We start from the raw sequence: 27,779 nt of genomic DNA on the forward strand, positions 1-27,779 counted from the left end.
TCAGCTTCCTGTCAACTTTGAACAGTCTGGTCATTCTCCTCTGACGTCTCTCATTAACAAGGTGTTTCTATCTGCAGAACTGCTGCTCACTTTTTTTATGTTCAGAACAATTTCTTCTGCACAGTATTGGCCTTATCGGCAAATAACATAGGGATTTTACTCTCTACGAAAACGGGGCGCCAATTAACGTTATGTAGAAGTATAACTGCAAAAAGTAATCAATCTCATAAAATTACTGTTATCTGAAATATCTAACCACAAAATTGTATTTTAATGAATAATTAAAATAACCAATATCAATGATTGAACATAGAGATAACCTGAAAGTTGGAAGTTCTTAGAAAGACTGATTTGACTTTGCTCTCATGTCTATGTGACACCAAAACAGACACCAGGTCTAATAAAATAAATGTATTAAACAGACATACAAACACAGAACATAAATGTGGTGATGAGCTAACGGGAAGTATAAGGTAGGTATATGTGTGGGTGTGTGTCTGTGTGTGTGTGCGCCATAAGCACACGCGTCCCTTGAACAAAGGAAAGGTGAAAGTAGGAGTGTTAGAGTGTTAGCTGTGGAAAGAGAGGGACTATTTGCATAGTTTTACTCTATAATTACATAAGCGAAAGACAGCGAATCTCACGTACATATACGGCTAACAGAATGCATTCAAACGATAACACAAAGACAAATAGAAAACCACAGATTCACAATTTCAGTTAAGACTAAGCTAAACACTGGCTATGCCTGAATTTTTGTTGTCTTACTGAGTCCATATGCATTGCTGGATCCAAAAGACGTGCTGTCCTTGTAGGAGCGGCGATGGTAATGTGAATGATGTACTGGAGAGATGCGCAGAGCTGCGATGTTCCCGTGGGCTGCACATCTGTTCGGTTCTGGAGAAAATGTTCGCTGGTCCTTTTTCCGGGTGGAAAAGTTTGTTGCTGTGGTTTGCAATGGTAAACTGATGTAGCGTTCCGCGTACACCAGTTTCCACTCGCTATAGGCCACTAAGTTACCGCAAGGTAAACTAGGTGTGTCCGTAGGCCTGAAGCGAATGGCTAAAAAGGGTGTGTCGAAGTGGGAAGTGGGAAGAAGGGAGAAGAGGGGGGATTCTGAGAACATGTCTCGCTCTTATACGGGAAAGTTTATTGCTCCCGCCATTACGGGATTGGCTGAATCGAGCTAGACGTCATGCGGGGTGGATGTCACGGAATTGTCCTGTGGGATTGTGGGAAATGTGGATCCTACACTTGGCTGCAATCATTAATTAATATTTACTATTAATAATCTGTTTTACGATTTCTTGCTCAGGGAGTTTGAACTAGTGTTATTTTAGTGCATCTTCAGAGCCTACACCTCTGTCACTGTCTCACTTATGCCTGCTTCTTAGCGGAGGAGAAATTTCATGCACAAAGTTTAGTTCACTGCTCACCCAATATGGATGTTTTGGCTAGCCATTGTTTTATTTCAAATTCAATGTGCTGGAGTACAGTGCAACAACAAAGAATGTGTCACTGTCCAAATACTTACGGACTGCACTGTGCATGAAAAATATACTGGCAAAATATGTTTTCTGGAAAATCTTGTTGCTATGAAGGAATACACATTTTTGTTGGTGAAGTGTTCATATGTATTGAGTTTATGCTCCAAATTAGACACCATTGTCCAATGTGTCACACTATGTGACAATGGTGGAAGCCATTTGATTTAGTTGTAGTTGACAGATTTTTGACGTAGTATTTGATTTAGCTGAATATATGTAGCTGTCCGTATATGTGACAGTGCTCTGATCTCATTTGACAATATTGCAGGTTGCTGACATCTCTGTAGAGGTGGCCACTGTGGATGCCATACTGGACAAGCTCTGCAGGAAGTACAGTCGAAGGAGACAGAGGGACCGGAAAAAAGAGAAAAAAAAGAGAGATCCTCTGTGGAACCTGCAGAACTTGGCCATTCTCATCATTGTGGTGATTTTCATTATAGTGGTGATCATGTGGTCATTGCTGTGGATTTTCATATGTAAGTTCAATACAGGCTCTACACACACCCCCCACACCCCCCCGCCCACATTAATTTAATCAACATCAGGCTGCGACATCAGTGCTGGCCATAGATGGATTTAACACACCTCAGGTGTTGAAACATTGAAATTAAATTGCATGTCCCAATATTCAAGAAAACTATCAGGGTTCTGATTTTGGCTGGCACAATGCATGTGTGTGGTGGTTAATGTTAATGTTCATGTTAATGTTTTCTCGGCCTATTTTTGACATACTATATATCAAACATATTTAGCAGTGGCGTGGTAGAAAAACCTGATTGCCTGCTTCCTTCCAATTTTGATTATCAGTCAAGCAATTAAATAACTGAAAAATATCAATAAATATAGTGATTTGTGTACTAGGGATGTGGCATATCAGCAGTTTTTGTAAACATTTACCAATTCCATTTTGTAAATGTCTAACTGTGTAACCGATACTGCTTATGACCGCTAGGGACTGTATCTTAGTTTGCATTTATTATATTTCAACATTGTAAGTCAGGTAAGTGCTAAGAACTATCAGGCGCTAATGTTAAATCAAGAATTGCCTTAGCCTTGCTGCTTAACATAGTACTGATTGACTCATACCAACATAGTCACAAGGAAACATATCCATCTTATCACTGAAAAGGTGTCAGTAACATGACCACTGAAACCATGGTGAGCGGCTATGGCAAGTGCAATGGTACATGGTGAAGACCAGGTAGCTGCAGTGCATGTTTCAGTGGTACATCATCCAAGTCCCGGGGGTAGATATACCCTGGTCAGAATGGCCTGTAATTCTCTCAGGTTCAGGATGGCCTTACATGTAGGCATGTGCGGGGGGGGGGCTAGGGGGGCTGGGGTCAAGGGCCGCAAGTCCAATCTAAATACCACGTGGTTGGAGGCAGATTCTGCTGTTGAGCCCCTTTAGGATACGAGAGACCTGATCACTGTCTGGTTGCCCACTTTGCGTGATGTACCAAAATGGCAGCCATTACACCATAACATTCAGCAGGAACTGCAGAAACTAGCACTGAATTGAGCTCTGGACTTCACTACGTGACTCACAACGTTTGAGTAGAGAGTGGTGTCAGAGAGTTCAGGGTGGTCTGAACAACTGCCTAATCACATGTTGTAGTAGTGGTTCTGGTGCTACAAAGGCCAAGCACAGAGCCACAGGCGACCTTCGTCCAGATGTTATGAGTGGGCTGGATGTCTACACTAAGGAGAGCCATAGGGAGCAATGCAATCTTCTCTGAGGCAAACTAATCTGAATTGGCTGTGCCAGATCACCTCTGGGTGGAGTCACTCCCCCAGGGAACACTTTTGATGGGACAGAAAGACTTCCACCTGATTGAGTACACCAGGTAAGTGCATGGCTCTGAGGCTCAAGGGATGATGAAAGCGTGTACAGCCTTGGTGGTTGACCTGATAAACAGCAGAGGTATCTGTCCATAAAAAACCTGCTTGGCCTCCAGGACTTTGGCAACTTGTTTTAGCACTATGTACACTGAGTTCCACACATGTATGTGTTCTGCTTCCTGTTGTCTGCACTGCAGCCTTCTGGCCGCCCTGTGTTGCCAGACTGGTCCCCACTGCAAAAGGGAAGCATCTGCATGCACCAGTTCCCAACAGAATGGAATCATCCCCAACACACTGGCTCAATATATGCAACCATCTATTCTGACCCACAAAAATTTCTGTGCCACATTGGGTCCAAGTGCAGACTGCTCAGCTATGCCGGCATGGGATGCAAGGAGAGAAAGCTCAATGGTATTACTGCTGATGCCGCAGCCAGTTGGAGCAGTTGGAGGAAGAAACTGAGCTGAACACCTTGTGCCTCTGAAAACAAGGGATCAGGTGGAGTACAGCCTCAACACGTCCTTACGACAGGGAAGCTTCCATAAGCTGGGAGTCCAGTGACCTCCCCAGAAAGACTTGATGTGAGGGAACTCATAATTCATGTTAGGCCCTGTGAGCGTGCAATTGCTGTATCCGTCACCACCTGTTCTATGGTTGGGGATAATCAACCTGTCACCCAGATGTGGCAGGATTATTACCGATCTGGCTTGTTATTGTGCATAGGCTGCTTCCATGTCCCTGGTGAAACTACAAGGGGCTAAGAGAGACCAAAGGGAAGAACTTGAATTGAAAAGTTTGGCCCATGAAGGCAAACACAGAAATATTCAGAGATAGCGTAGTGGTTAAGTTACATGACTGGGACACGCTCGGTCGGTGGTTCGATCCCCTGTATAGCCACAATAAGATCCGCACAGCCGTTGGGCCCCTGAGCAAGGCCCTCAACCCTGCATTGCTCCAGGGGAGGATTGTCTCCTGCTTAGTCTAAATCAACTGTACGTCGCTCTGGATAACAGCATCTGACAAATGCCATTAATGTAATGTAATGAAAATATGCCTCCCCTTTGCATGTGAACCACTCACCCCCTGCATAGCATATGAAAATTTTAGACTTTTATAACTCTGCCATGTGCTAAACGGATGAAGACACATGAATATGCTGCGATGATGCACTCGGAGAATCAATGCAACTATTTGAACGATTGTTGACATAACAAAAAGGGAGACGACACAGCAAGGTATATTTAAACCAGCAAGTCATTTATTAAAAACAGTAAAGCAAAATGTTGTGTAGCGTATATAAAAAATGGATACGCGAATGAAAGTGGGATGTGAATAGTCAGTGTAAATGAGTACAAAAAGGTGAAAAAAACCACCCAGCTTGGTGCAGGAGGAGAGCAAAAAGAAGAGAGTGAGTGAGACGGCTCCGTGGGGGGTTTAAACGGGTTTAATGAAGTTCCGTCAGGGCTTTATTCAGGAAATGTCCAGTGAGCGTAGTCAAAAAACAAGCAATGTTCATACACGTAAAATCCAGCCTAAACCAAAGTACCAAAGCTGTCAGCGGGGCAGAAGTACAGGCGGACGGTAGGCAGGCTCACGGTCGATGACGGCGCAAGAGTCAAGACCGAAGTCTGCTCCGCGGGGCAAAAGCACAAAGACAGCAGGCAAAGTCGTGATACTGGCAGGCAATGGTCAACAAAACAGAAGTCAATAACAATGGTCAATAAACAGGGGCTTGGATCTTAACAGGTAGACAATAGCTTGACAAACCGCTTTCGCAAACAATTTCGCAAAGACATGACATGAAACTGAGCTTTATATTGCAGGTGTAGACAGGTGTAGACAATTAGCTTGAGAGCAGCATGAGAAATCAGGTCTGGAGAATTGACAAGTTAACGAGATAATTAGTCATCGTTAGAAATAAACCTATCCTGCCCTAGCGTTAGTAAATTAGTAAATGACATGCACAAGAAACGTAAGGTAACATGAACACATGGTTAGAATGTTAGTATTACCCAATCCTGATCTAAAGTTAGTAGATTAGTAAGTAGACAAGGGAAATTGAAACAATTAGGGTGTGAGTGACAGAAAGGGAGAGAGAGAAAGCAGGAATGCAAGGTTTGCAGAAAGACATGAAAAAGTGTATGCTAAACAATGAACAGAACCACATAACATGAAACAAACATAAATCATGACATAACAAGTTTGCAACTGTGACATGGAAAAAACTACATAATGTGACATGACAAGACAAAAAAACAATAAAATCGTAACAACTAAACATGAAACATAACATGACATGAAAATTAAATGTCACAAGAAATAAAGCATAACAACATGGCGAGACTAGACTAACATAATACGTGACATGACAATAACGTAACTAAGACAATGACTAAACATGAAACATGACATGACAAACATGAAATGTGACAGTGAGCCCCCAGAAACCGGAAGAGGTCCAACACAGATCCAAAATTAAATAAGAAAATGGAGTTTCCAATGCTGGTTGAGGATAAAGAGAGCCACAAGCACCCTCTGATTAGGTTTACTTGTAAGCTGAAATGTGTGACTTGATGTATGTAGGGACTACAACTTCCACATTCCCACAGGAGAATTCTGCGACGTCCACCACGAATGACGTCTAACTTGGTTCAGCCAATCCCGTAATGGCGGGAGCAATAAACGGTCCCGTATAAGAGCAAGACACGTTCTTGGGATCTCTCTTCTGCTTCTTCTGTTCTTCTGCTTCTTCTCTTCGACGCACCCCTTTTGGCCAGTCGCTTCAGCTCATCTGCTCCGAGACTCGGACAGAGGCTGAATGCTGCACAGCGCACTACCAGGCCTACGGACACACCCAGTTACCTCGCGGTAACTACGTGGCCTATAGTGAGTGGAAATTGTTGTACGCGGAACGCTACATCAGTTTACCCCAGTAAAGCTCACAACAACGAAACAGCAACGAACTTTTACACCTGGAAAAGGACCAGCGGATCAGACGACAACGCGCTGCTAAGACGGGAACACCCCAGCCTGCGCATCTCTCCCGGACACCATTCACAGCACCATCGCCGCTTCTACAAGGACAGCATGTCTTTTGGATCCAGCAATGCGTATGGACTCAGTAAGAAAACAAACATTCAGGCATAGCCAGTGTTTAGTTTAGTCTTAACTGTTTTTGTGAATCTGTGTTTCAATATTTACCATCCAACCATTGTAATGTGTTTGGTTAGCTACATATATATGTACGTGAATTGATTCGCCGTCTTTTGCGCATATATAGAGTAAAACTACGCAAGTAGTCCCTTCTCACAGCTAACTCTAACTCATTACCACACCCAGAACTCTAGCGACACGCGCGCTTGCGCGCGCCACACACACGCACACACACATACCAAACTAAATTTCCTTACTAACTTCCCGTTAGTTTATCTGTTATGTGTTTGTATGTTTGTTTAATAAATATATTTTATTAAACCCCGGTGTCCGTTTTGGAATCGCATAGACATGAGAGCCGAGTTAAAGCAGTCTTTCGAAGAACTTCCAACCTTCAGGTTATCGGTATGTTCAATCATTAATATTGGTTATTTTAATTAATTGAAATACTATATTTGTGGTTGGATATTTCTGATAACAGTAATTTTATGAGACTGATTACTTTTCGCAGTTATACTGCAACACAACGTTTAACTGGCGCCCCGGTTTCGTAGAGAGTAAAATCCCTGCGTTATTTGGCGGCCCGTGCAAGGACCCTACATAATTTGGAGTCCCGTGAAAGGACCCCTACATATTTTGGCGCCCCGTGTGAGGAAGACTAGCTTTGGCTCAAATTTCATGTCTGGTGACTTCATAACGAATTCCCCATCCTAATTTGGAGCTCTGCGTGAGAAAGACGAGCTTTGGCTCATGTCACGTGCCTCCAGAACGAATTCTCGGCATTCTTTCTCAGCTAAATTGCCACCAGTGCAATTTTTTGAAAATACCGCTAGATGTCACCCTTGTACCATTTTTGAAAGCCTGCATGAGCCGCTTTCTCAATATACTGCCCCCTCGTGTAACATTGTGGCATTACATTCGTAATCTTACACGGTAGTTTGTTGATTGGCATTTACCTTCCGGTATAATACGTATTATCAATAATAGTATTATTAGCCGCACTGTATTATTAATTATAATTACTTGGTCAAAGTAATTTTAATAATTAATTGAATTTTACATTTAAATCCAAATTTAATTGTAATTTCAACCAATCACATTCTGGTATTTAGGATTAATGTGATCAGCATCACAGTTCCTATTTTACGGTCTGAATATCCGCCATATGTTTGTTCATTTTGCTGTTGTTGCATTGCAGTACCGCTAGTGCAACTCGAGTCCCTGTGTGATGCTATAGCTACCTTGTACTATAGTTATAGAGAATATTCAAAGAGCGTTTTAAATTCTTTATCCTTCATCACAACTTGTATGTTGGATTGTGATATTGGGAAACAATTCATTGCCAACTGTTAGGAGCTCAAGGCCCTTGTCAAATTGTTAACTTCAAGAGTACCCTCTTAAGTTACTGATTTTAGCTTTTAGCTTTATTTGGCTTGAGATATGGAACCCATATCTATTGATGAGTACCTTTCCTTTTTAGCCCAAGGTTTAGCACCTGGCTACATAGCTTTCCTGAATCAGATGAACCTCACTGATTGTAGGAAAGAAATGTTCTCATTAATCAACGAGAAAGGTCACTCCCCCAACCATTCAAAAGACCCAATTCTAAGTTGTCTGGTCTTGAATTTTGCCAGACAGATTAGTCTTGCTCTTCAGAGCAACAAAAACTTAGACTCAGAGATGGCATACCTCAGAGGACAACACACCAGTGTTTTACTTGAGCTTCAAACTGTTGGCAAGAAAGCAGTACAATACTTGCGTGATCTGCATTCAGCCGAATCAGATCTTTGTTCCTACAGAGAGGAATTATTTCAGTTGAAGAGTGGATGCCACAAGCTACCACATCCACTCTCTTCTGTAAGCCTGCTTTCTCAGGCTTGCCCAACTCCAACTTCTCCTGCTTCCTCCTTACACCACAAGGCAGGGGAAGGGGGGTCACAAATTGATTCGGGTTTGTCAGATCCCGGTTCCACAGCTTGCTCTGATGGAGACTCGTCAGTCTCCTCAGATTGCAGTGCTGTTGACCACCCATGCAATGGTTTGCCCACCTCTTCCCTGGAGAGGGAAAGGGGGGACTCCGTCCCAACGGTGGTCCATCTCCGCAAGGGAGAAACAGTCAGGCAAGTACAGGACTGCCCCTTCCATGCCCACCCCTCTCATGAGGAGGTCAGGGAACCCTCCCGTGGACACGGTAGAGGAGATCTAACGTTATTAATTGGGCACACAAAAAGCAACGCTAATCCCGCTAGCTTTCCCTTTATAACTGAGAGGATAGGTGACAGCTCTGTACAGTACACTGACAGCGACAATTCATCTTCTGCCAACCATTGTGAGAATGACAGTTTTGTAGCTCCACCCCCTAAACCAAACCGAGGACGTCGAGCTCTGCATGAAACGCATTCACATTCAAATGTGATTTCAGTCTCTCCTTCTCCAAACAGGCAGACTAGTGCAACTTCACATGGTCTTCGCTTTGAGGAGCTAGAGGCCATGGCGAAGTATGTCCACACATTTGACCCGAAGGACTCCGAATTTAACATTCAGAGTTACTTGAGGGAAGTTGACTACTGTCTCTCGGATCTGCCCAGGGCAACCGATCGAGAAAAGGTACGACTTGTATGGAAAACCTCAACCAGAGAGATCCATACATTTATGGAACAACTTCCACCACAGGTTCGTTCCCGCTATCCCAAGGTTTGTGAAGCGTTGGTAGCTGAGTACCTGCCACGGTTTGATCAGGCCACAGCCATGATCAAATCTGTGGAGGTTAAACACAGCCGTACAGAAAGACCAAAAGACTTTTACCAACGTCTTAAACATGCTTTTTTCCAGGGCAGAAACGGACCAGGCTTAGATGAAGATCAAGCCTTCAAATCCCTTTTTGTGCACAACCTGCACCCCTGTGTCCGAACTCATGTTTCACTGTTTTCAAGGGGCCAGCACTCAGCCCTTGAATTAAGAAATGAAGCCCAAATGGTCTGGGACACTTTAAGGATTGTGCCCAGGAACGAGGTATTGGAAACAGCTGAGCACGTTGTTCCAACCAAGCCCGCCGGCACTTCCCAAGTTGCCCCATTAAAATCTAATGGCTCAAAACAACGGCATGTGAGTAAGTTCCCGGTTAAGAGCCACCGTGGTCGCTTCTCACACTCTGATTCCAGCCGGAATTGGAGAGAAGACCGACCCGGTAGGCCCAAGCCTCAGAGTCACCAGCATGACTCTGATAGGGAAGATACCTTGTCTGAAGAGAGCTTCTTCAGTTCCTCTGAGGACAACTAAAGCCTCTAACCTTTGTTCAGTAGTGTGTATGCCTTGAGTAACCACTCCAAAGAGCTATCTGGTCTTGTTCAACCTCCATCAAAAGACGTTGAATAAGACTGATCTATAGCCGTGGTCTCTTCACAGGCAGACTCCCAGCTGAAGCTTTGACCACTTTCTTTTGCACACCTTTCCTACCAAAGGGGGGTGGCAAAATAAACTGGTAGTTTATAGCAGCCACTTAGATTTGCATGTAGCAGCAGCAAACGCAGATCGTAAGTAGGTACTGTAGAGTTAAATCCGACACCTGTTATAACTCGTAAACGTTCATTGCTTCTTTCTACACCTACTGAACCATCGTAAAGTATTGCATGTAGAAACTACAGTGTAATCTTTACAAGTATATTGCCACACCCCAGTGTGCCTTACTCCACCTCTTCCCCAAGCAAGACAAGACCACTTGTGAGCTTACCACATCATTTAGAAATGAGACCACCTCTCCATTTCCTTCCTGATGACACAGCCATAAGGTTAAGCTTGGATACAGAAAGCTGCCCTAATTTGAAAATGCCCCCACATATTTCAGATGACAACCCTCATCAGCAACCTGACTGTAGGGACTAGAACAATTGGTCAGTCTGAACAAGACTTCCAAAAAGGCTACAGCCTCTCCATCCTAGACCCCTACATCATCTGAACATTTTCATGGCTGGGTCATTCCTGTTGGTGCTCCACCTTCTGGACACCATCCAATAACTAACAAAACACCTGAACTAACAAAACGACTAACCCTTTCACCAAGGTTTCTCATGTTTTGTGACAATGTATTCACTGTTCGACCTTAGTGTTTCACATTGTTTGTATCATGTGTTTTAGACCAGTTTAGTTAATTGTTGATAAATGCCTGGATGTTTGTCAGTCAATTGTGAACTGTGTTACCGACCCAATGTACTTGACCTGTGGACTGTGAACTGACTTTTGTGCTCTCGAGGAACACTGGCTTCAGCCGCATCCTGAGACCACAGGGGGGATGTAGGGACTACAACTTCCACATTCCCACAGGAGAATTCTGCGACGTCCACCACGAATGACGTCTAACTTGGTTCAGCCAATCCCGTAATGGCGGGAGCAATAAACGGTCCCGTATAAGAGCAAGACACGTTCTTGGGATCTCTCTTCTGCTTCTTCTGTTCTTCTGCTTCTTCTCTTCGACGCACCCCTTTTGGCCAGTCGCTTCAGCTCATCTGCTCCGAGACTCGGACAGAGGCTGAATGCTGCACAGCGCACTACCAGGCCTACGGACACACCCAGTTACCTCGCGGTAACTACGTGGCCTATAGTGAGTGGAAATTGTTGTACGCGGAACGCTACATCAGTTTACCCCAGTAAAGCTCACAACAACGAAACAGCAACGAACTTTTACACCTGGAAAAGGACCAGCGGATCAGACGACAACGCGCTGCTAAGACGGGAACACCCCAGCCTGCGCATCTCTCCCGGACACCATTCACAGCACCATCGCCGCTTCTACAAGGACAGCATGTCTTTTGGATCCAGCAATGCGTATGGACTCAGTAAGAAAACAAACATTCAGGCATAGCCAGTGTTTAGTTTAGTCTTAACTGTTTTTGTGAATCTGTGTTTCAATATTTACCATCCAACCATTGTAATGTGTTTGGTTAGCTACATATATATGTACGTGAATTGATTCGCCGTCTTTTGCGCATATATAGAGTAAAACTACGCAAGTAGTCCCTTCTCACAGCTAACTCTAACTCATTACCACACCCAGAACTCTAGCGACACGCGCGCTTGCGCGCGCCACACACACGCACACACACATACCAAACTAAATTTCCTTACTAACTTCCCGTTAGTTTATCTGTTATGTGTTTGTATGTTTGTTTAATAAATATATTTTATTAAACCCCGGTGTCCGTTTTGGAATCGCATAGACATGAGAGCCGAGTTAAAGCAGTCTTTCGAAGAACTTCCAACCTTCAGGTTATCGGTATGTTCAATCATTAATATTGGTTATTTTAATTAATTGAAATACTATATTTGTGGTTGGATATTTCTGATAACAGTAATTTTATGAGACTGATTACTTTTCGCAGTTATACTGCAACACAACGTTTAACTGGCGCCCCGGTTTCGTAGAGAGTAAAATCCCTGCGTTATTTGGCGGCCCGTGCAAGGACCCTACATAATTTGGAGTCCCGTGCGAGGACCCCTACATGTATCTGGCTCCATCTTTCTTCACAACAGGCTGGAAAAACCGATGCAGAATCATTTTTTATCTGGTCTTTTTATTCCCAAATGTTTTGTAGTTTCATTATGGGAAAGTTTAAGTACAGCTTCCCTGTATTTTGCAGGAATAATAACCTGCGTAGTCTCACCCACAAATGACTCGTTTACCCACATATTCTGTAACAAGTCCTCTTCAATAAAATAACTTAGGCTTTCCAGGTACGCTACCAGCTTCTGGGTCCAATACATTCAGCCTAACATCACCAGGACCAGGACATGCATACTCCAACAATGAGAACTAACTCAACATGAGAGACATTTAATAGAGGCCCAAAAGAGACATCTGGGTTATTTTTAAAAACCAATTAGTGTAGTTACAGACGAGCTAATTGAATCAGGGCCCATTTTTGCAAAGGAATGTATCACCCAAATCATACTGATGAGAACTCTTTTTCCCTGGAGGATCTTTAGAGGGAATATTTATGTGCATCATAGAACGGGTTACTGCAAAAGCCCTAAAAATATCAGCAAAGGCCATCGCCACCCTGTCCTGTCCTTCTCCACAGAAGAAGTCAGAGCAGAGAACAATGTGGTGCCTAGGCACAACACATTACCTGTGAAACCATGAATTACAACATTGTCTCCACTGAATGACTTGGGAGAAAACAGCAACAAATCAGTGAGTATCGGATAATGTGAAGTGCAGAAGTGAAGTCTTTACTGGAACCACATTGTCATCTCCTAGGAGAGACACAAAACCATCATAAATAAAAGGAGTGGATTTGCCCTCTTTTGTACTGATTCTTTTATGAATTCATCTGCCAGAACCGCAGCTTTGGACACCATATTTGATTTCCGCTCAGTAATATAAGTAGTAACAGAACTCAGTAACAGAAATTTAGAATTGCTCCAACTCTAATTGCACAATTTTTAAAATGTATCCAAGCACTGAGCCACCATAAAAAGGTACATGCATTTCCCAAATAAAATCATGGGACTGTTTATCTCCCTTTTTCAAATTTTAGAAACGCTGTCAATAGGCTTCAGGTACCAATTCATACGCTTTTAACATGGCAGCTTTAACCTGTACGTATGTAACCTCAGAGCTCCTTCACCTGTCTCTTGTGGGTCGAACATTTTTGTTCCTACATTTTCTGCTAGCTGTTTTAAATATTTTAAATAAACAAACCTGTTTTCAGAATCTGTCACTTCTTCTGAAATGTCCCAATGTTTCGCCAGCAATAACAATTCAGCTTTAGTAGTTTAAGTAGCTGTAAACTAGTCAATTTAGAAATTAATTAATTTAGAAACTAATTTACTTTAGGGGAGTTATGTAGGAAAATAAGACCCTGTACCATAAATATCATGTACAAGCACCACAACCCAATATATCTCTTGGTAACACAGACAACAAATTGCACTGCACAACCCGAGCGCCTCTGTTACGCCATGTCACTGGAGTCTCCCTCCGCTCCTTTTTTGGCATGGTTTCTAAAAGTAATGATGTTGTGAATGTTCAGTGGGTTCGATCCTGCCCTTTACTGTACTTTCGATTCTCTATGAAGTGTGGGTTATATACTGACTATATTTTTACTTCTTTATAGGTACACTCCCTGAGCACTGTATTAGGTAGACCTGTACACCAGCTTATTAATGCAAATATTTAATGAGTCAATCATCTGGCAGCAACTAAAGTCAGAAACTGCTGATCTCCTGGGATTTTCACGCACAACAGTCAAAAAAGAAAAAAAACATCCAGTGATAGCCATATGTATGCAGAGGAGAATCTCTGAACACACCGTGCATCAAACCTCTTAAGTGGATAGGCTACAGCACCAATAAGTCTAAAAATAAGTGCTCACTAATACTGGGTAGGGTCTCCCTTTGTTCTGTCATTGTCATGTTCATGAAACAAATTTGAGACGACTTTTGCTTTGTGACATGGTGCATTATTATGCTGGAAGTGGCCATTAGAAAATGGGTGGCCATGAAGGGATGCACATGGTCAACAGCAATACTCAAATAGGCTGTGGCATTAATTGGTATTAACGGCTCCGAAGTGTTTCAAGAAAACATTCCCCACACCATTACACCACTGCCACTACCATGGCCTGTTCACACAAGGCAGGTTGGGTCCATGGATTCATACTGTTGGTGCCAAATTCTGACTCTACCATCTGTATGCCTCAGCAGAAATCGAGATTCATCAGACCAACTGTCAAGTTTTATTGAGCCTGTGCCCACGCACCCTCAGCTTTCTGTACTTGGCCGACAGAAGTAGAACTGGACGTGGTCTTCTGCTGTTGTATCTCATCTGCCTCAAGGTTTAATGTGTTCTCCTTGTAATGCTCCTGTTTCCCACAACTGCATCTGCTGAGATCTGAGCTGCACGGCCACAGCCACGGTGTCATCAGACATGAATACATCACAAACTGTGACGTATTCCTTTTTGGAACCGCTCAGCCAAATTTCCTCTCATGATTACAATGGCACGCCCATTCCCGTAATTTGCTGACATCAATTTCATCAATGAAGTCCCACAAAAAGTACTCGGCACTCTCAGAAGTGTATTGTGTTCTCCTACCCTTAATTCTAAAGGCTCTGACCACTCCTGATGCTCCTATTTTAGATGAAGTTTTCCCTGACAATTTTACATCTCTCAATTCTACTGCTTTAATTACACTATGGGTACACTACGGGAAGCCTCCTCCCTGGCTGCAGCAACAGGACAATGAACACACCCCCCTTGTCGGGCCCCTTCCGCCAGCTTTACCCTCAACATCTCTTTAAACCCTGGCCAATCCTGCCCCAAAATCAGTGGAAGGGGGGTGCGGGTGCTAATCCCAGCCACCATGCTATACTTTTGGGTCGCAGGTCCGCTCTGCGGATTCTTCCTCCCTGTGTCTTCTCAGAGGGAATGGTCTCCACGGAGCCCCATCATGAACTGCTCCAGCGCCACAGAGAGGGAGAGGACGCTGGCATTGGCGTTTGTTTGTTCGCCACTTCTCCGTCCGTCCAAACAACTAACTATTTTTTGAAGCTAGTGCAATCTAAAAGCTTTTTAAAAGGTCTAGGTTGCAGAGCTATTTTCTGAAATTTTTGGCATTTGTCAAGCTCTATCTTTTGGGCATTTTTTTTCACGGACCGCTACGAAATTGACGGCTGTCTACTCACCCACTGTCATCTCCAACATCGGCTCCGTCTGTCAAAGGGTGAACACCCGGACTTCCCCATCTATCCAGCACTACTACTGCGAGGTATACTCCCGGGCAGCCCCTCAGCAGTCCTGGTGCGGTTTGGCTTCGAGCCTAGGACCGCTGCCTTGCAGTTAGCTAGCTAGCTAGCTAGCTAGCTGTCTTCCTCCCACGGTCAATTTGACACTTTGCCATCTATCCAGCGCTGCGAGGTATACTCCTGGAGCAGCCCCTCAACTGTCCCGGTGCAGTTTGGCTTTGAGCCCAGGACCGCTAAAAGTTACCTCTGCAGTTAGCTAGCTAGCTACCGAGCAACTAGCCGACCTCAGACATCAAGCGGCTAGAAGCTACATCAGCTGCCCGACAATCTCCAGCCAGTCTCCGTGCTTCATGCACCCTACCGCCATGCTATGGTCCATCTTCCCGTTATGCCTGACAGTGTTTGGCTAAACGGCTAGCCCCAGGCTAACACTTTTGGCGTCCGGCATGAGTTTCAGATACTCCATCTCGCAACTACTGAATCTTAACACCTGCGCCATTCCAACGTGTATCTCGGCTATTGCAGAGCTTGGAACTCTGCGCCGACCCCGTTATATCCATAGAAGTTCCCGTCGAAAGTTTATCTACCACCAGCCTAGCCTTTCTGCTCCAACCATTCCATCCATCTGGTCCACTGTCGCACGCCTCACGCGTCATCAGAGCATTGTCGCACTCTGTGTTTATACGGGAAACACCGCGAGATCTCTGCACACCAGCACAGGAAACACCGCAAGATCTCTGCATACCCAGCATGACAGACAACGTGGAGTGGATTCCAGTGTGCGTGGAGTGGATTTTAATGTATTACGACCCCTACAGAGATTCACCTCCTCATTGATGGTCAAACTAGGGAGGACAACCAAAAAATTTAAACCAACATGAATATTATGATTATTATCTCAGTTTAACCTTAAATTAACGTGTGGTGGACAATAATTCTGCTTAGGTTGAATTTTAATGTGACAAAATGACTGTTTTTGTGGCTTTTAAGCGCTCATTTTACCAGCATTCCATCAATGTTAAATGCTGGACCCCGACGGCACCGGAAAACAGGCAGATTTCACTGCCATTCCATTCTTTACGTATATGGAGCTCGAAAATGGTGACACAACAATAGCTTTTGCTGGTTTACTTCACGCGCTCATACATGGCAGTTGGTGGCAGTTCGAACTGTCAAAAGTGTGACTGTAGCCAGGTCAATATTTTTGCTGGGTACTCGGTATGTCCAGCCTTATAAGTCCAAAGTCCCTGGTTACTTTTTCATAGTTTCAATGGATTTTGACAATAGACATGTCAGACTTGTTAACACTCTCGAGCGTGCGTCAAAGTTTAGGTAGCAAATAACAGTGCTGTATCCTTCTGACGTCATTTACATAGCTACAGAACTGTCCGATCACGCCGAATCACTGATAGAAACAAGATGAATTAATGACGATTCAGAAAATGTATAACTTTTAAAGATTTAAATAAATCCTATGGTGGGACTTTTGCCATTTATGGACGGTACGACAGAAAATTCCGGTGCCGTCAAACTTAATCGAATGCTTTTATTTATATCGTTCGAATGACCAAGTGCCGTTAAAAAGCAAATTGTATGGCTTTGTGCTATTCGCGTATGCTAGCTACATCATGCTAACATCGTACAGGGACCAGTAAAGGCTTAGAACACACTAGCACTTAGTTATTGTAAGTTTGATCACCTCTACTGTAAAGTAAAAAAGTGGACAAATTACGTTTTCTGTGAGAAATCTATTGGCGAGCTCACGTGCACACACAGCGGTCTACATTCTAAAGCTCCACTTTGCCCTCCCTAGTCAAACTGGAACTTTTTAATGCACAGTCCATCAATAACAAATCCTCCTACATTCAAGACCATATCATGGACAAGGGCCTAGACTTCATGTGCCTTACAGAAACATGGCACCAGCCAGAGGTTTACTCTGTCCTAAATGAAGCCTGTCCTCCTGGTTACAGCTATTTGGAGAAAGCCCGCAGCACTGGTCGTGGTGGTGGCCTAGCTGTTATACACCAACAGAAACTGGAGCTGTCCCCCATCCCTCTGCTTACACAGTCTTCATTTGAATGTCTTGCAGTTAAATGTAAGCCCCCCTTCCCCATGACCATACTTCTCATCTACCGGCCTCCCAAACCCAACTCAGCTTTCATCCCAGAGATGCACAACCTTCTCACTACACTCTGTACAACCTCTGCTAATATCATAATTCTTGGAGATATAAATATTCATGTCGACACCCCCTCCTGTCACTCTGCAGCCGAGTTCCTTCAACTACTGGATTGTCTCAACCTCAGCAGCATGTCGACGTCCCCACACACTCCAGGGGACACACCCTCGACCTGGTCATCACAAACTCCGCCCCCATTAGCAATTTACAGGTCTACGATCTGGGTGTGTCTGACCACAAGACCATCTCAATGGAGCTGCTGTTTCCCTCCCCCTACACCAAGCCCAAGCGGCAAATCCATTTCAGGAGCCTGAAAAACATCAACCCAGACGCCCTGACCCTGGACCTCCAATATCTCTCCTCTGGCTCTGCTGACCTCCCCTCAGTCACTGAGTCAGTGGACTTCTATAACCAATCTCTGAGCAGTCTCCTGGATCTCCACGCCCCTCTCAAATCCCGAACAGTCTCCTTCTCGCGCTCAGCCCCCTGGTACACCTGCGAGCTGCGGAAGATGAAGACGGCTGGGCGTGTCCTTGAGCGGCGTCTCAAGGCTTCAGGACTGACTGTTCATAAACAAGCCTACAGAGAACATCAAAAGGCCTACGCTAAGTTCCTCAGAGATGCACGGTCAAAATTCTATTCCAACATCATAAAAAATAGCCCTGGCAACTCCAAGCAACTTTTCTCTACCATAAATCACCTTCTCAAACCACCAACTGTCTCGCACTCAGAGGCAACAGAGGAGAGGTGCAACAACTACATCACTTTTTTCACAAAAAAAGTAGATGACATCCACTCCCTCCTCTCCAGCTCCGCCGTCCTACCTGTCCCGACTGCTGACCCACAGCCTGGAATTGCCCAACCTCTCTGCTGTTTTTTTGACCTCACACAGCGAGAGATTGAGGACATAATTAGGAAGATGAAGCCGTCCACCTGCGCCCTGGACCCCTTCCCCACAGCCCTGGTAAAGTCCAACCTCTTCGCCATAAGCCCCCTCATCACCAAGGTCATCAACCACTCCCTCCAAGCCGGTCATGTTCCATCTGCGTTGAAAACTGCTGTCATCAAACCACTCCTCAAAAAACCCACCTTAGATCCAGAAGTTCTCAGCAACTACAGGCCCATCTCCAACCTTCCATTTCTGTCCAAGGTACTGGAAAAAGCAGTTGCCGCTCAACTTCAAGTTCATCTAAAAAATAACAATCTGTTTGAGACATTTCAGTCTGGTTTCCGCCCTGGCCACAGCACGGAAACGGCTCTGGTCAGGGTCACCAACGACCTCCTGATGACAGCAGACACTGGCTCCCCATCCCTCCTCATCCTCCTGGATCTAACAGCAGCATTCGACACTGTGGACCACAACATCCTCCTCCACTGTCTGCACTCCACCATTGGCCTTTCTGACACTGTCCACAACTGGTTCACTTCACACCTCACTGGCAGAACTGAGCACGTAGCCTTGGGAAAGGCAAAATCCCACACCCACAATGTCACCTGTGGTGTCCCCCAGGGTTCGGTGCTGGGCCCCACTCTGTTCACGCTTTACATGCTCCCTCTTCGCCGTGTCATCAGCAGACATGGAATGTCTTTCCATTGCTATGCTGATGACACACAGCTCTATCTAAAAACAGACCCCATCCCATCTGCACTCCTGCCATTATCCACACTAACCACCTGCCTGGAGGAGATAGAGGCGTGGATGAAGCTCAACTTCTTACAGCTGAACAGCTCCAAGACTGAAGCCATCCTAGTCGGCACACCACACCAGGTACGGTCATCCACCATCACCAGCATCACCTTCTCTGGCCAGAACATCCCCCTCTCCACATCAGTCACAAACCTGGGTGTTAGAATGGACTCTCGCCTCACCTTCGAGACCCACATCAAACATCTGTGCAAAACGTCTTTCTATCACCTTAGGAACATTGCCAAACTCCGTCCCACACTCACCCTGACAGATGCAGAGAAGCTCGCCCACGCCTTTGTCTCTTCCAGGCTTGACTACTGTAATGCACTCCTCATCGGGATTCCTAGTAACGGCCTCCAGAAACTGCAGTATGTCCAAAACAGCGCTGCTAGGATCCTGATGAGGGTGCGCAAATATGATCACATCACCCCCATCCTCAAATCACTTCACTGGCTCCCCATCTCACTTAGGATTGAGTTCAAGGTCTCCCTCCTCACCCACCAGTGCATACACGAAAATGCCCCCCGCTACCTCAAGGAACTCCTTACCCCTCAGACCTCCTCACGTACCCTCCGCTCTGCAACCACCAACCTCCTCAAACCCCCCAGGACCAAGCTCCGCACAATGGGGGAACGGGCATTCTGCTCGGCCGCTCCCAGTCTGTGGAATGCTCTCCCCGACCACCTGAGGGCACCACAGACTGTGGATATTTTTAAACGAGGTCTAAAAACCTACCTTTTTTCTAGAGCCTTCTGCTAGATTTTAAATTTTTCTCATGTTTAGTATTTCTTTTTTAGCACTTCTGCTTTTTAATCTGTAGCACTTTGAGATTTTTTTTTTTTTAAATATAAAGTGCAATACAAATAAAATGTATTATTATTATTATTATTATCTGCTCCATGATTTCCTGTGGATCTCGAGTTGTAGCCAGCAGCAGCAGGCAGTTGCACGCCTTTTTTACAATACAGAGCATATGGGTAGCCTGCATCGCCTGGTGTTGTCCAATAGGCTGCGGAGGGCTTGATGCTGGGACTCCTGCATCTGGGCGATCTGTATCACTAGCTGAACTAGTGGAGACATTTCCATCCTCGAAGACTCTTCTGTACCGGGTTTTGGCACCAAATTGTCATATGCTGTGACACATCCTTGGGCAGACAGAAGAGATTGACATAGGGAGGTAGCAAAAGACTGGATTTCACCGGCGATTTATTCCATCAGTCTTTGTGTGGGGCAAGTGAGAGAGAGAGAGAGAGAAAGAGCGAGAGAGAGAATCAAAACAAAACAGAATGTTTTCTTCCCGTCGCCCCCACGGGAGTGGGGCCAAACAATAAATGAAAACATGGGAAAGGGAAATAAAATCGCTTTTCAGCGTCCGTTGCAGTTTTCCCGGACACAGCTCTCTCCTGTACGTTGGTTTGTCTCAGCACCTCTGTCCCCAGGCTCAGACATGTGCTGCGTGAAAGAGCACACATTTAATAGCCTGGACTAAATCTACTACTACTATCAGGAATTGTGCTTGCTAAAGAATAAAAACCTCATAAAAGAATGTTTAACTGATCTAATCTAAAATAACATTAAACAAATTTCAATGTAAGAAAATGTTGCCCTCTCTCCCCTAATTTCAGCATTTCATATCCCTAGCAATTAAAAAGTTTACTTTTAAATGTACTTAAGTATTAAAAATGAAAAAGTAGAGACTTTTTTACTTTCATTTTTGAAAAGATTTTTACTTTCACTCTGACTTTTAATTGAGTAAGATATAAAACCCAAACTTAAACTTAAGTAAAATCTCTGGGTACTTTTTCCACCCCTGTCCTCATTTTCAATTGCAGTGGTAAACCATGGAAATTGGCTGTATGTTGGGATTTAATGCGCACAGCTCTTAAAAGGTATGAAAAGGTCATTTAACTGGCAATGAAAACTTTGGAGTTTGTGCGATCCTCATCTCTGGTCATGAACATACAAACCCTCAGTGACACCCAGTCAGTCTGTTTTCCCATCTGTTCAAGCTCCTTCAGTCTTGATGACATGGCTAAGACTGAAAATGATATTCATCCCTGCCATTACCTCTCCCCACCTGGATCTCTCCATTTCCCTAGGGGATAGCACACTTACGCCATCACCCAGTGCAAGGAACTTCAGCGTGGTGATGGACAGTAGACTGTCCCTCTCCGAGAACATTGCGGCGGTGACCCGGACATGCAGGTTCTTCCTATACAATATACGGAGAATCCGCCCCTTTCTCACCCCCTACTCGACCCAGCTCCTGGTCCAAGCGATGGTTCTGTCCCGCCTGGACTACTGCAATTCCCTCTTGGCTGGCCTCCCAGCGTCCGCCATCAGACCCCTCCAACTTATCTAGAATGCAGCAGCTCGTCTGGTCTTCAACCTTCCCAAATACTCACATGTCACCCCCCTGCTTACTTCCCTCCACTGGCTGCCTGTCATGGCTCGCATCAAAACATTGGTGCTAGCCTTCCAAGCAATTAAGGGGTCTTCCCCAGCTTACCTACAAAAAAACATCAGACCCTACACCCCTGCCAGACCTCTTCGTTCAGCCCCCACAGGCCGCTTGGCACCTCCCCCTCCCCGAACTTCCACCTCGACACGACTACTGTCTGTTCAGGCTCCACGGTGGTGGAACAAACTCCCCGTTGAGGTCAGAACTGTAGAATCTCTTCCAATATTCAAGCGCAAACTGAAGACACACCTCTTCAAACAGCACCTCTCCCCGCCCCTCCCTACTTCCCTGTGAACCTTAATTGTTGTCTTTCTGTGATGTACTTTTTTGTGTATCAGTAGTTTTTTAGTTTGGCTAGGTAAGCAGTGTTTGGCTAGTTAAGGGGTTTGTTCATACTTGCATTTGTTTGTTTGTTTGTTAAATAAAAAAATAGGCCCTGGTCCTTATCTTTGTTGTGCAGGTAGCAGTTGAAATTGTACTTCCCTCTAGGCTCTTTCAATGCACTTATCCCTGATTATGGGTATGCACTTTGTTGTACGTCGCTCTGGATAAGAGCGTCTGCCAAATGCCATTAATGTAATGTAATGACCATTAATGAAGCTTCTCTAAAGATGTTTGAAACTGGGTGGTATACACTCCTGCTCACTTTAAATCGCCTGTGAAAGCAGCACAATTGTAAAGTAACGCAGCACTTAACCTCAATCTCTTCTTTTTTGACAGTCCGGAGGGAAAGCGGCAGTGGTGCTTATTTTGCGGGGATGTTCCAAGTTGCCAATGTGGAGTTTATTCCAGAATACCGACACACTGGATCCAGTGAGTTCCTGTCTATGGCAAACAGGATTCAATATGTGGTGAGATAATCTATTCACACCCACACAATACATACATACTCTCTCTCACTTACACTTACACGCACACATACACACTGCATACATGCACTGGTTATGTATACAGTTCCATGAAAGTATTTGCCTCCTTCTTAATTTCCTCTATTATTGCATTTTTGCTACACTGTATGGTTTCTGATCTTGAGAAATGTAATATTAGACAACGGGAACCTGGGGAAACACAAAACTGGCTCCAACATTTCATTTGAAAATATGCCATTTCGAATATGCCATTTAATGAATGGGTTTATCCAAAGCACCTTACAATAGCATCAGTGTATAGATTTTCCAGTATGGCTGGCACTAGTGGGAATTGAATCCATCTAGGCCTCTACACTGTTACAGCAATACAACTATGAAACCAGCCTTGCTATAGTAGTTGCACTAAAGAGAAATCTCCATAACTGAACCAACCTAATTTTGCCTTTGATATTTCATCAACCAGTTATATCATGCCACAAACAGTGAACATATAGTCAAGCAGCTCATTTTGACTTACCATAGTGTGTTAGACAAGTGATCAGCTAACTGGCTATCAAAAAAAAGAGAAATGGTCAACCAATTCTAGAAAGATGTCCCGGTATAATTATATGGTTGTTTGATCCTACCCATGGCAGAGCTAACTTGTGTCATTCACAAAGTTTATTATGTTTATGTTTATTAGTCGACCACTACACAAGATTATTATCTGTGTTTATTGAATGTTGCATTTTGTCTTTTATAAAAGGTGCCAGTAATTCTGGAGCTGACTGTATTGTTTACTAAATGTTTTCCTCTTGTGCTCAAATACACTGGCAGTGTCAATTCTGTAAATAAGCAGCTTGCTCTCTTGTTCCTCTACCCTATATGCTATATGCTCATTCATCATGAAAGTTGCACTGGAACATGGTGAGCTAACTTGGTGTTCAGAACACTGTCAGTTTGCGTTACCTTCGTTCAGTTGCAGCACAAGAGTGCCTGACCTGCGAATCTAGTATACACATGTGTTTACACACCGGGCGTTGTATCGAGTAATGCCGTTTTTTGAAAAAAAGAAGACTATAGTCACCCATTTAGATCAAACTTTTTATCAAAAGAAAAAAAAAAATAACTTTGAGACTCCAGCACTTCATGTTCACGCTCTCCTTCTTACCGTGCAGAGTGCCCTACCCATAGCGTACACATAAGCTATTGTCTCCGGAATTGTGGATTTGCAACAAGAGTGACATTATTGATCCACACTGTTTATTTACAGGCCACTATTAAACAAACAACCTTTTTATAGTCACTCTGATGTTCACTCAGTTAGGTTAGCCTGCGTGTTATCAGGGTCATGCTACATTAGCTTCAGATCAGTCGTATGAACACAGAACTGGGGAAAGCAGCTTCTTTACACAGCTCCTAACTGGAACCATGTAAAGGACACCTCAAAGGCGTTCAAGACTTATTTTAAATGAGTTCTTACTGGATGCATGCCTTTGTTTCTTGTAATGTATAGGTGCATCTCAAAAAACTAGAATATCATGAAAAAGTTCATTTTTTTCCATAATTTAATTCAAAAAGTGAAACTTTCTTATATTCTAGATTCATTACACAAAGTGAAATATTTCAAGCCTTTTTTTGTTTTAATTTTGATGATGACGGCTTACAGCTCATGAAAATAAAAAAAATCAGTATATCAAAATATTCAAATATTATAAAAAAGGATTTATTATACAGAAATGTTGACCTTCTGGAAAGTATGTTCATTTATGCCCTCAATACTTGGTCGGGGCTCCTTTTGCACAAATTACTGCATCAATGTGGCGTGGCATGGAGGCAATCAGCCTGTAGCACTGCTGAGGTGTTATGGAAGCCCAGGTTGCTTTGATAGCAGCCTTCAGCATGTCTGTATTGTTGAGTCTGGTGTCTCTCATCTTCCTCTTGACAAGTTCAGGTCAGGCGGTTTTGGCTGGCCAATCAAGCACAGTAATACCATGGTCAGCAAAGCAGTTACTAGTCCAGTTCTTTTTCTCCTTAGCCCAGGTAAGATGCTTCTGACGTCGTCTCTGGTTCAGGAGTGGCTTAACACTAGGAATGCGACACTTGTAGCCCATTTCCTGGACACATCTGTGCATGGTGGGTGTCAATGAGTGTCTTCTGGACAACTGTCAAGTAAGCAGTCTTCCCCATCATTGCCCGACCAAGTATTGAGTGCATAAATTAACATACTTTTCAGAAGGTCAACATTTCTGTATTATAAATCCCCTTTTTTGATTGGCCTTATATAATATTCAAATATTCTGATATACTGGATTTTCATGAGCTGTAAGCCGTTATCATCAAGATTAAAACAAAAAATGGCTTGAAATATTTCACTTCATGTGTAATATATGAATTTAGAATATATAGTTTCACTTTCACATCCAAAATTCTGTTTTTCTTTCCATTATTTTCCACTTTTTGTTATAATAATAATAATAATAATAATAATAATAATAATAAATAATAATAATAAATAATAATATATCAAATGTATTAAGTGCTTTTCATTGAGTGAACTATCTCAATTATTATATAAAATATAATATTAAAGCAGAGCAAGATATTTTATACAAATTTACAGTCAGGTCCATAAATATTGGGACATCGACACAATTCTCATCTTTTTGGCTCTATACACCACCACAATGGATTTGACTTTCAGCTTTAATTTGAGGGTATTTACATTCAAATCAGGTGAACGGTGTAGGAATTACAACAGTTTCTATATGTGCCTCCCACTTTTTAAGGGACCAAAAGTAATGGGACAACTGGCTGGTCAGGTGTGTGTTATTCCCTCATTATCTCATTTACAAGGAGCAGATAAAAGGTCTAGAGTTCATTTCAAGTGTGCTATTTGCATTTGGGATCTGTTGCTGTCAACTCTCAAAATGAGATCCAAAGAGCTGTCACTATCAGTGAAGCAAGCCATCATTAGGCTGAAAAATCAAAACAAACCCTTCAGAGAGATAGTGTTACGTCCCGAATTTCCACCAATGTTTCGACAACAAAGTGAATCAATGGGTTGTAACACTAGACCGCAACGATCACGATTTCACAGAAAGAGTTGAGCACACAGTGGTAGTTAGAAAAGGAAAAGTAGTTTAATATTTACAAGAGTATTGTTAAGCCTGAATGTTGCTAAGTATTCAGACTAATACGTTGAGTATGCAAGTTTCTCACCGATTAATCTGGCGTGTCCAAAATCCAGAGAGACGGTGGTTTCACCTCTCAGCAGTTGACAATGGTTATTCGAAGCACACAGAATATTATCTAGTCTATGGTCGGTGACAGTCTGTGTATCGGATGCAGTTAATAGTATCTAGCATAGAGCGGCCTTCTTGAAAGTTAAGCGGAGCGGCGTGGAGTCTAGAGCAGGTAGTCAGCAGGTCTCCTTACGATGACGGTGTGCGGCGCTTATATAGTTCCGCATTAATTTAAAAAGATGCCATTCCATGATGGTGCCGCTGTCCCCGGTAACCGCATTCTCTCGTCCGGTTTCCGGACGATCACAAGTAGTGAATTGTCAGAGCTGGCAAAAATGGTGGCACTTAACTTCCCACAGTGAAGGCTGGAAGGCACCAGTTTCACGTCTGCCAACCACAGGTCATGATTACACATTATTACTTCACAGGCAGCTTTTCTTTAATGTATTTTTATGAAATGTATCTGTATCTATGTGACTGAGCTAGCTAGTTTGCTAAATCCATCACGATTAGTTTACTAGTTCTACAAGCTGCTGCCTTCCAGGCTTCAGGGAAGGGAAGGAAAAGTACAGGTGTAGCTGGAGGAATGCATTGACAAATTATAGGAGAGATGTCGCTATCTGAAATCCCTTCGGAGGGTGACAGCCTCACTGTCCTTGCAGAGAGGTCAACCATAGAAAGGGCCTCCACATGGATTTTGGTGATCCAGTTTTGAGGTGTCCTGTACATGGTTCAAGTTATGAGCAGTGTGATGAAGCTTCTTTCCCCAATTCTGTATTCATAAGACTCATCTGAAGTAATGTAGCATGACCCTGTGAACAAGTAGGCTAAGCTAACTGATCTAAAACAGGAGTTGGGAATTATTTCCGCTTTTTCCTCGAACGTGGATACAGTATGCTAATATCAATTGTGCGAGGACACCCAGTTTTAGAATCCTGGCTACGCCACTACATCACGTATGTATTATTTTGAGATGCAATGGTTAGAGTGTGGGGATTTACAAATCCACATAGCTGAATATTGAAACGAAGCTAGAGAAGTTGACATGGAAGAAATGCATGACGTCCAGTCATTCGTGCCACTTTCCGTAATGAAACGTGTTCCGTGATGAAAAATGTTTACCTCAAAAGAAGTAAATGGCCTATGTTTCTGTATGTTATTGTATCATGCTTTACAGTTGCCGTTCTCGCACATGGCATCCCCTTCCCCTGCCAGAGGATAATTATCACCTTGTTTCAATTTTAATTAAATGGGAAGGAATTTGCACGGGGCGAATCTCACATATTAATGAGTAAAGATTAAGAAATCGCAGTGGTCTTATTCATGTAAATGTTAATATTAATTAAAACGATTAATATTATGTGTCAATTGCGAAATTCTGATTGCTCATTAAAATTTGCAGAAATATGTCATGTTTACGACACATACAGTATCCTCTCTATCTTTCTCTCACTCATACACAAAACATATTTTTTCTCCATTGCAGGTGAGCAGTGTGTACAAGAAATCATCTATATCCAGACTCTACAGGCATTCTGTGATAACAGACCTAAGGCATGTACAGCCTGTACCCGCACTCTATGCACTATTTCTGCTCTGGTGTTCTGCTAGTCAGGGTATGGGATGTGCTGTCACCATGTTAACAATATGAAAATATTGTGTGCATTATTCTGTGGTTTTGTTTCAATGCGTATAATTATTCATTCTGGTTGTATGTATGTATGTATCGTAACTGTCTTGAGATACAGGCACTAAACTAGAATTTCTGTTGAAGTTTTTATGTTTTTTTCCCCGACATACATCCTGGCTTGGGTGATTTAAGTGTGAATAGGATAGATCTGTGCTTGGGGTAGAGTCTCAATAAAAGGTGCATCCCTGCATTGAAAACACTTAGGAGCCAGCTGTGGAATTACAGCCAAGTGTATTTTTTTTCCAAGTAAACTTCAACGCTTTTACATTACATTACATTATTGGCATTTGGCAGATGCTCTTATCCAGAACGACGTACAGTTGATTAGACTAAGCAGGAGACAATCCAGCTGCGCGGATCTTATTGTGGCTGCACCGTGATT

The 27,779-nt window shown here is 43.5% G+C and overlaps 1 protein-coding gene across 1 annotated transcript in view; it reads left to right on the plus strand.

Annotated features, from left to right (window-relative positions):
• Positions 1-27,508, plus strand: part of LOC133127444 (transmembrane protease serine 7-like) — a 31,501-nt gene extending 3,993 nt beyond the window's left edge. The window contains exons 2-4 of the mRNA XM_061240359.1: positions 1,816-2,023; positions 22,335-22,465; positions 27,194-27,508. Of these exons, the coding sequence (XP_061096343.1) occupies positions 1,816-2,023; positions 22,335-22,465; positions 27,194-27,358 (504 nt within the window). The 3' untranslated portion in view covers positions 27,359-27,508. The remainder of the gene's footprint in view (positions 1-1,815; positions 2,024-22,334; positions 22,466-27,193) is intronic.
• The last annotated feature ends 271 nt before the right edge of the window (positions 27,509-27,779 follow it).

The sequence above is a fragment of the Conger conger genome, chromosome 4, assembly GCF_963514075.1.
Source record: "Conger conger chromosome 4, fConCon1.1, whole genome shotgun sequence".
Classification (NCBI taxonomy): domain Eukaryota; kingdom Metazoa; phylum Chordata; class Actinopteri; order Anguilliformes; family Congridae; genus Conger; species Conger conger.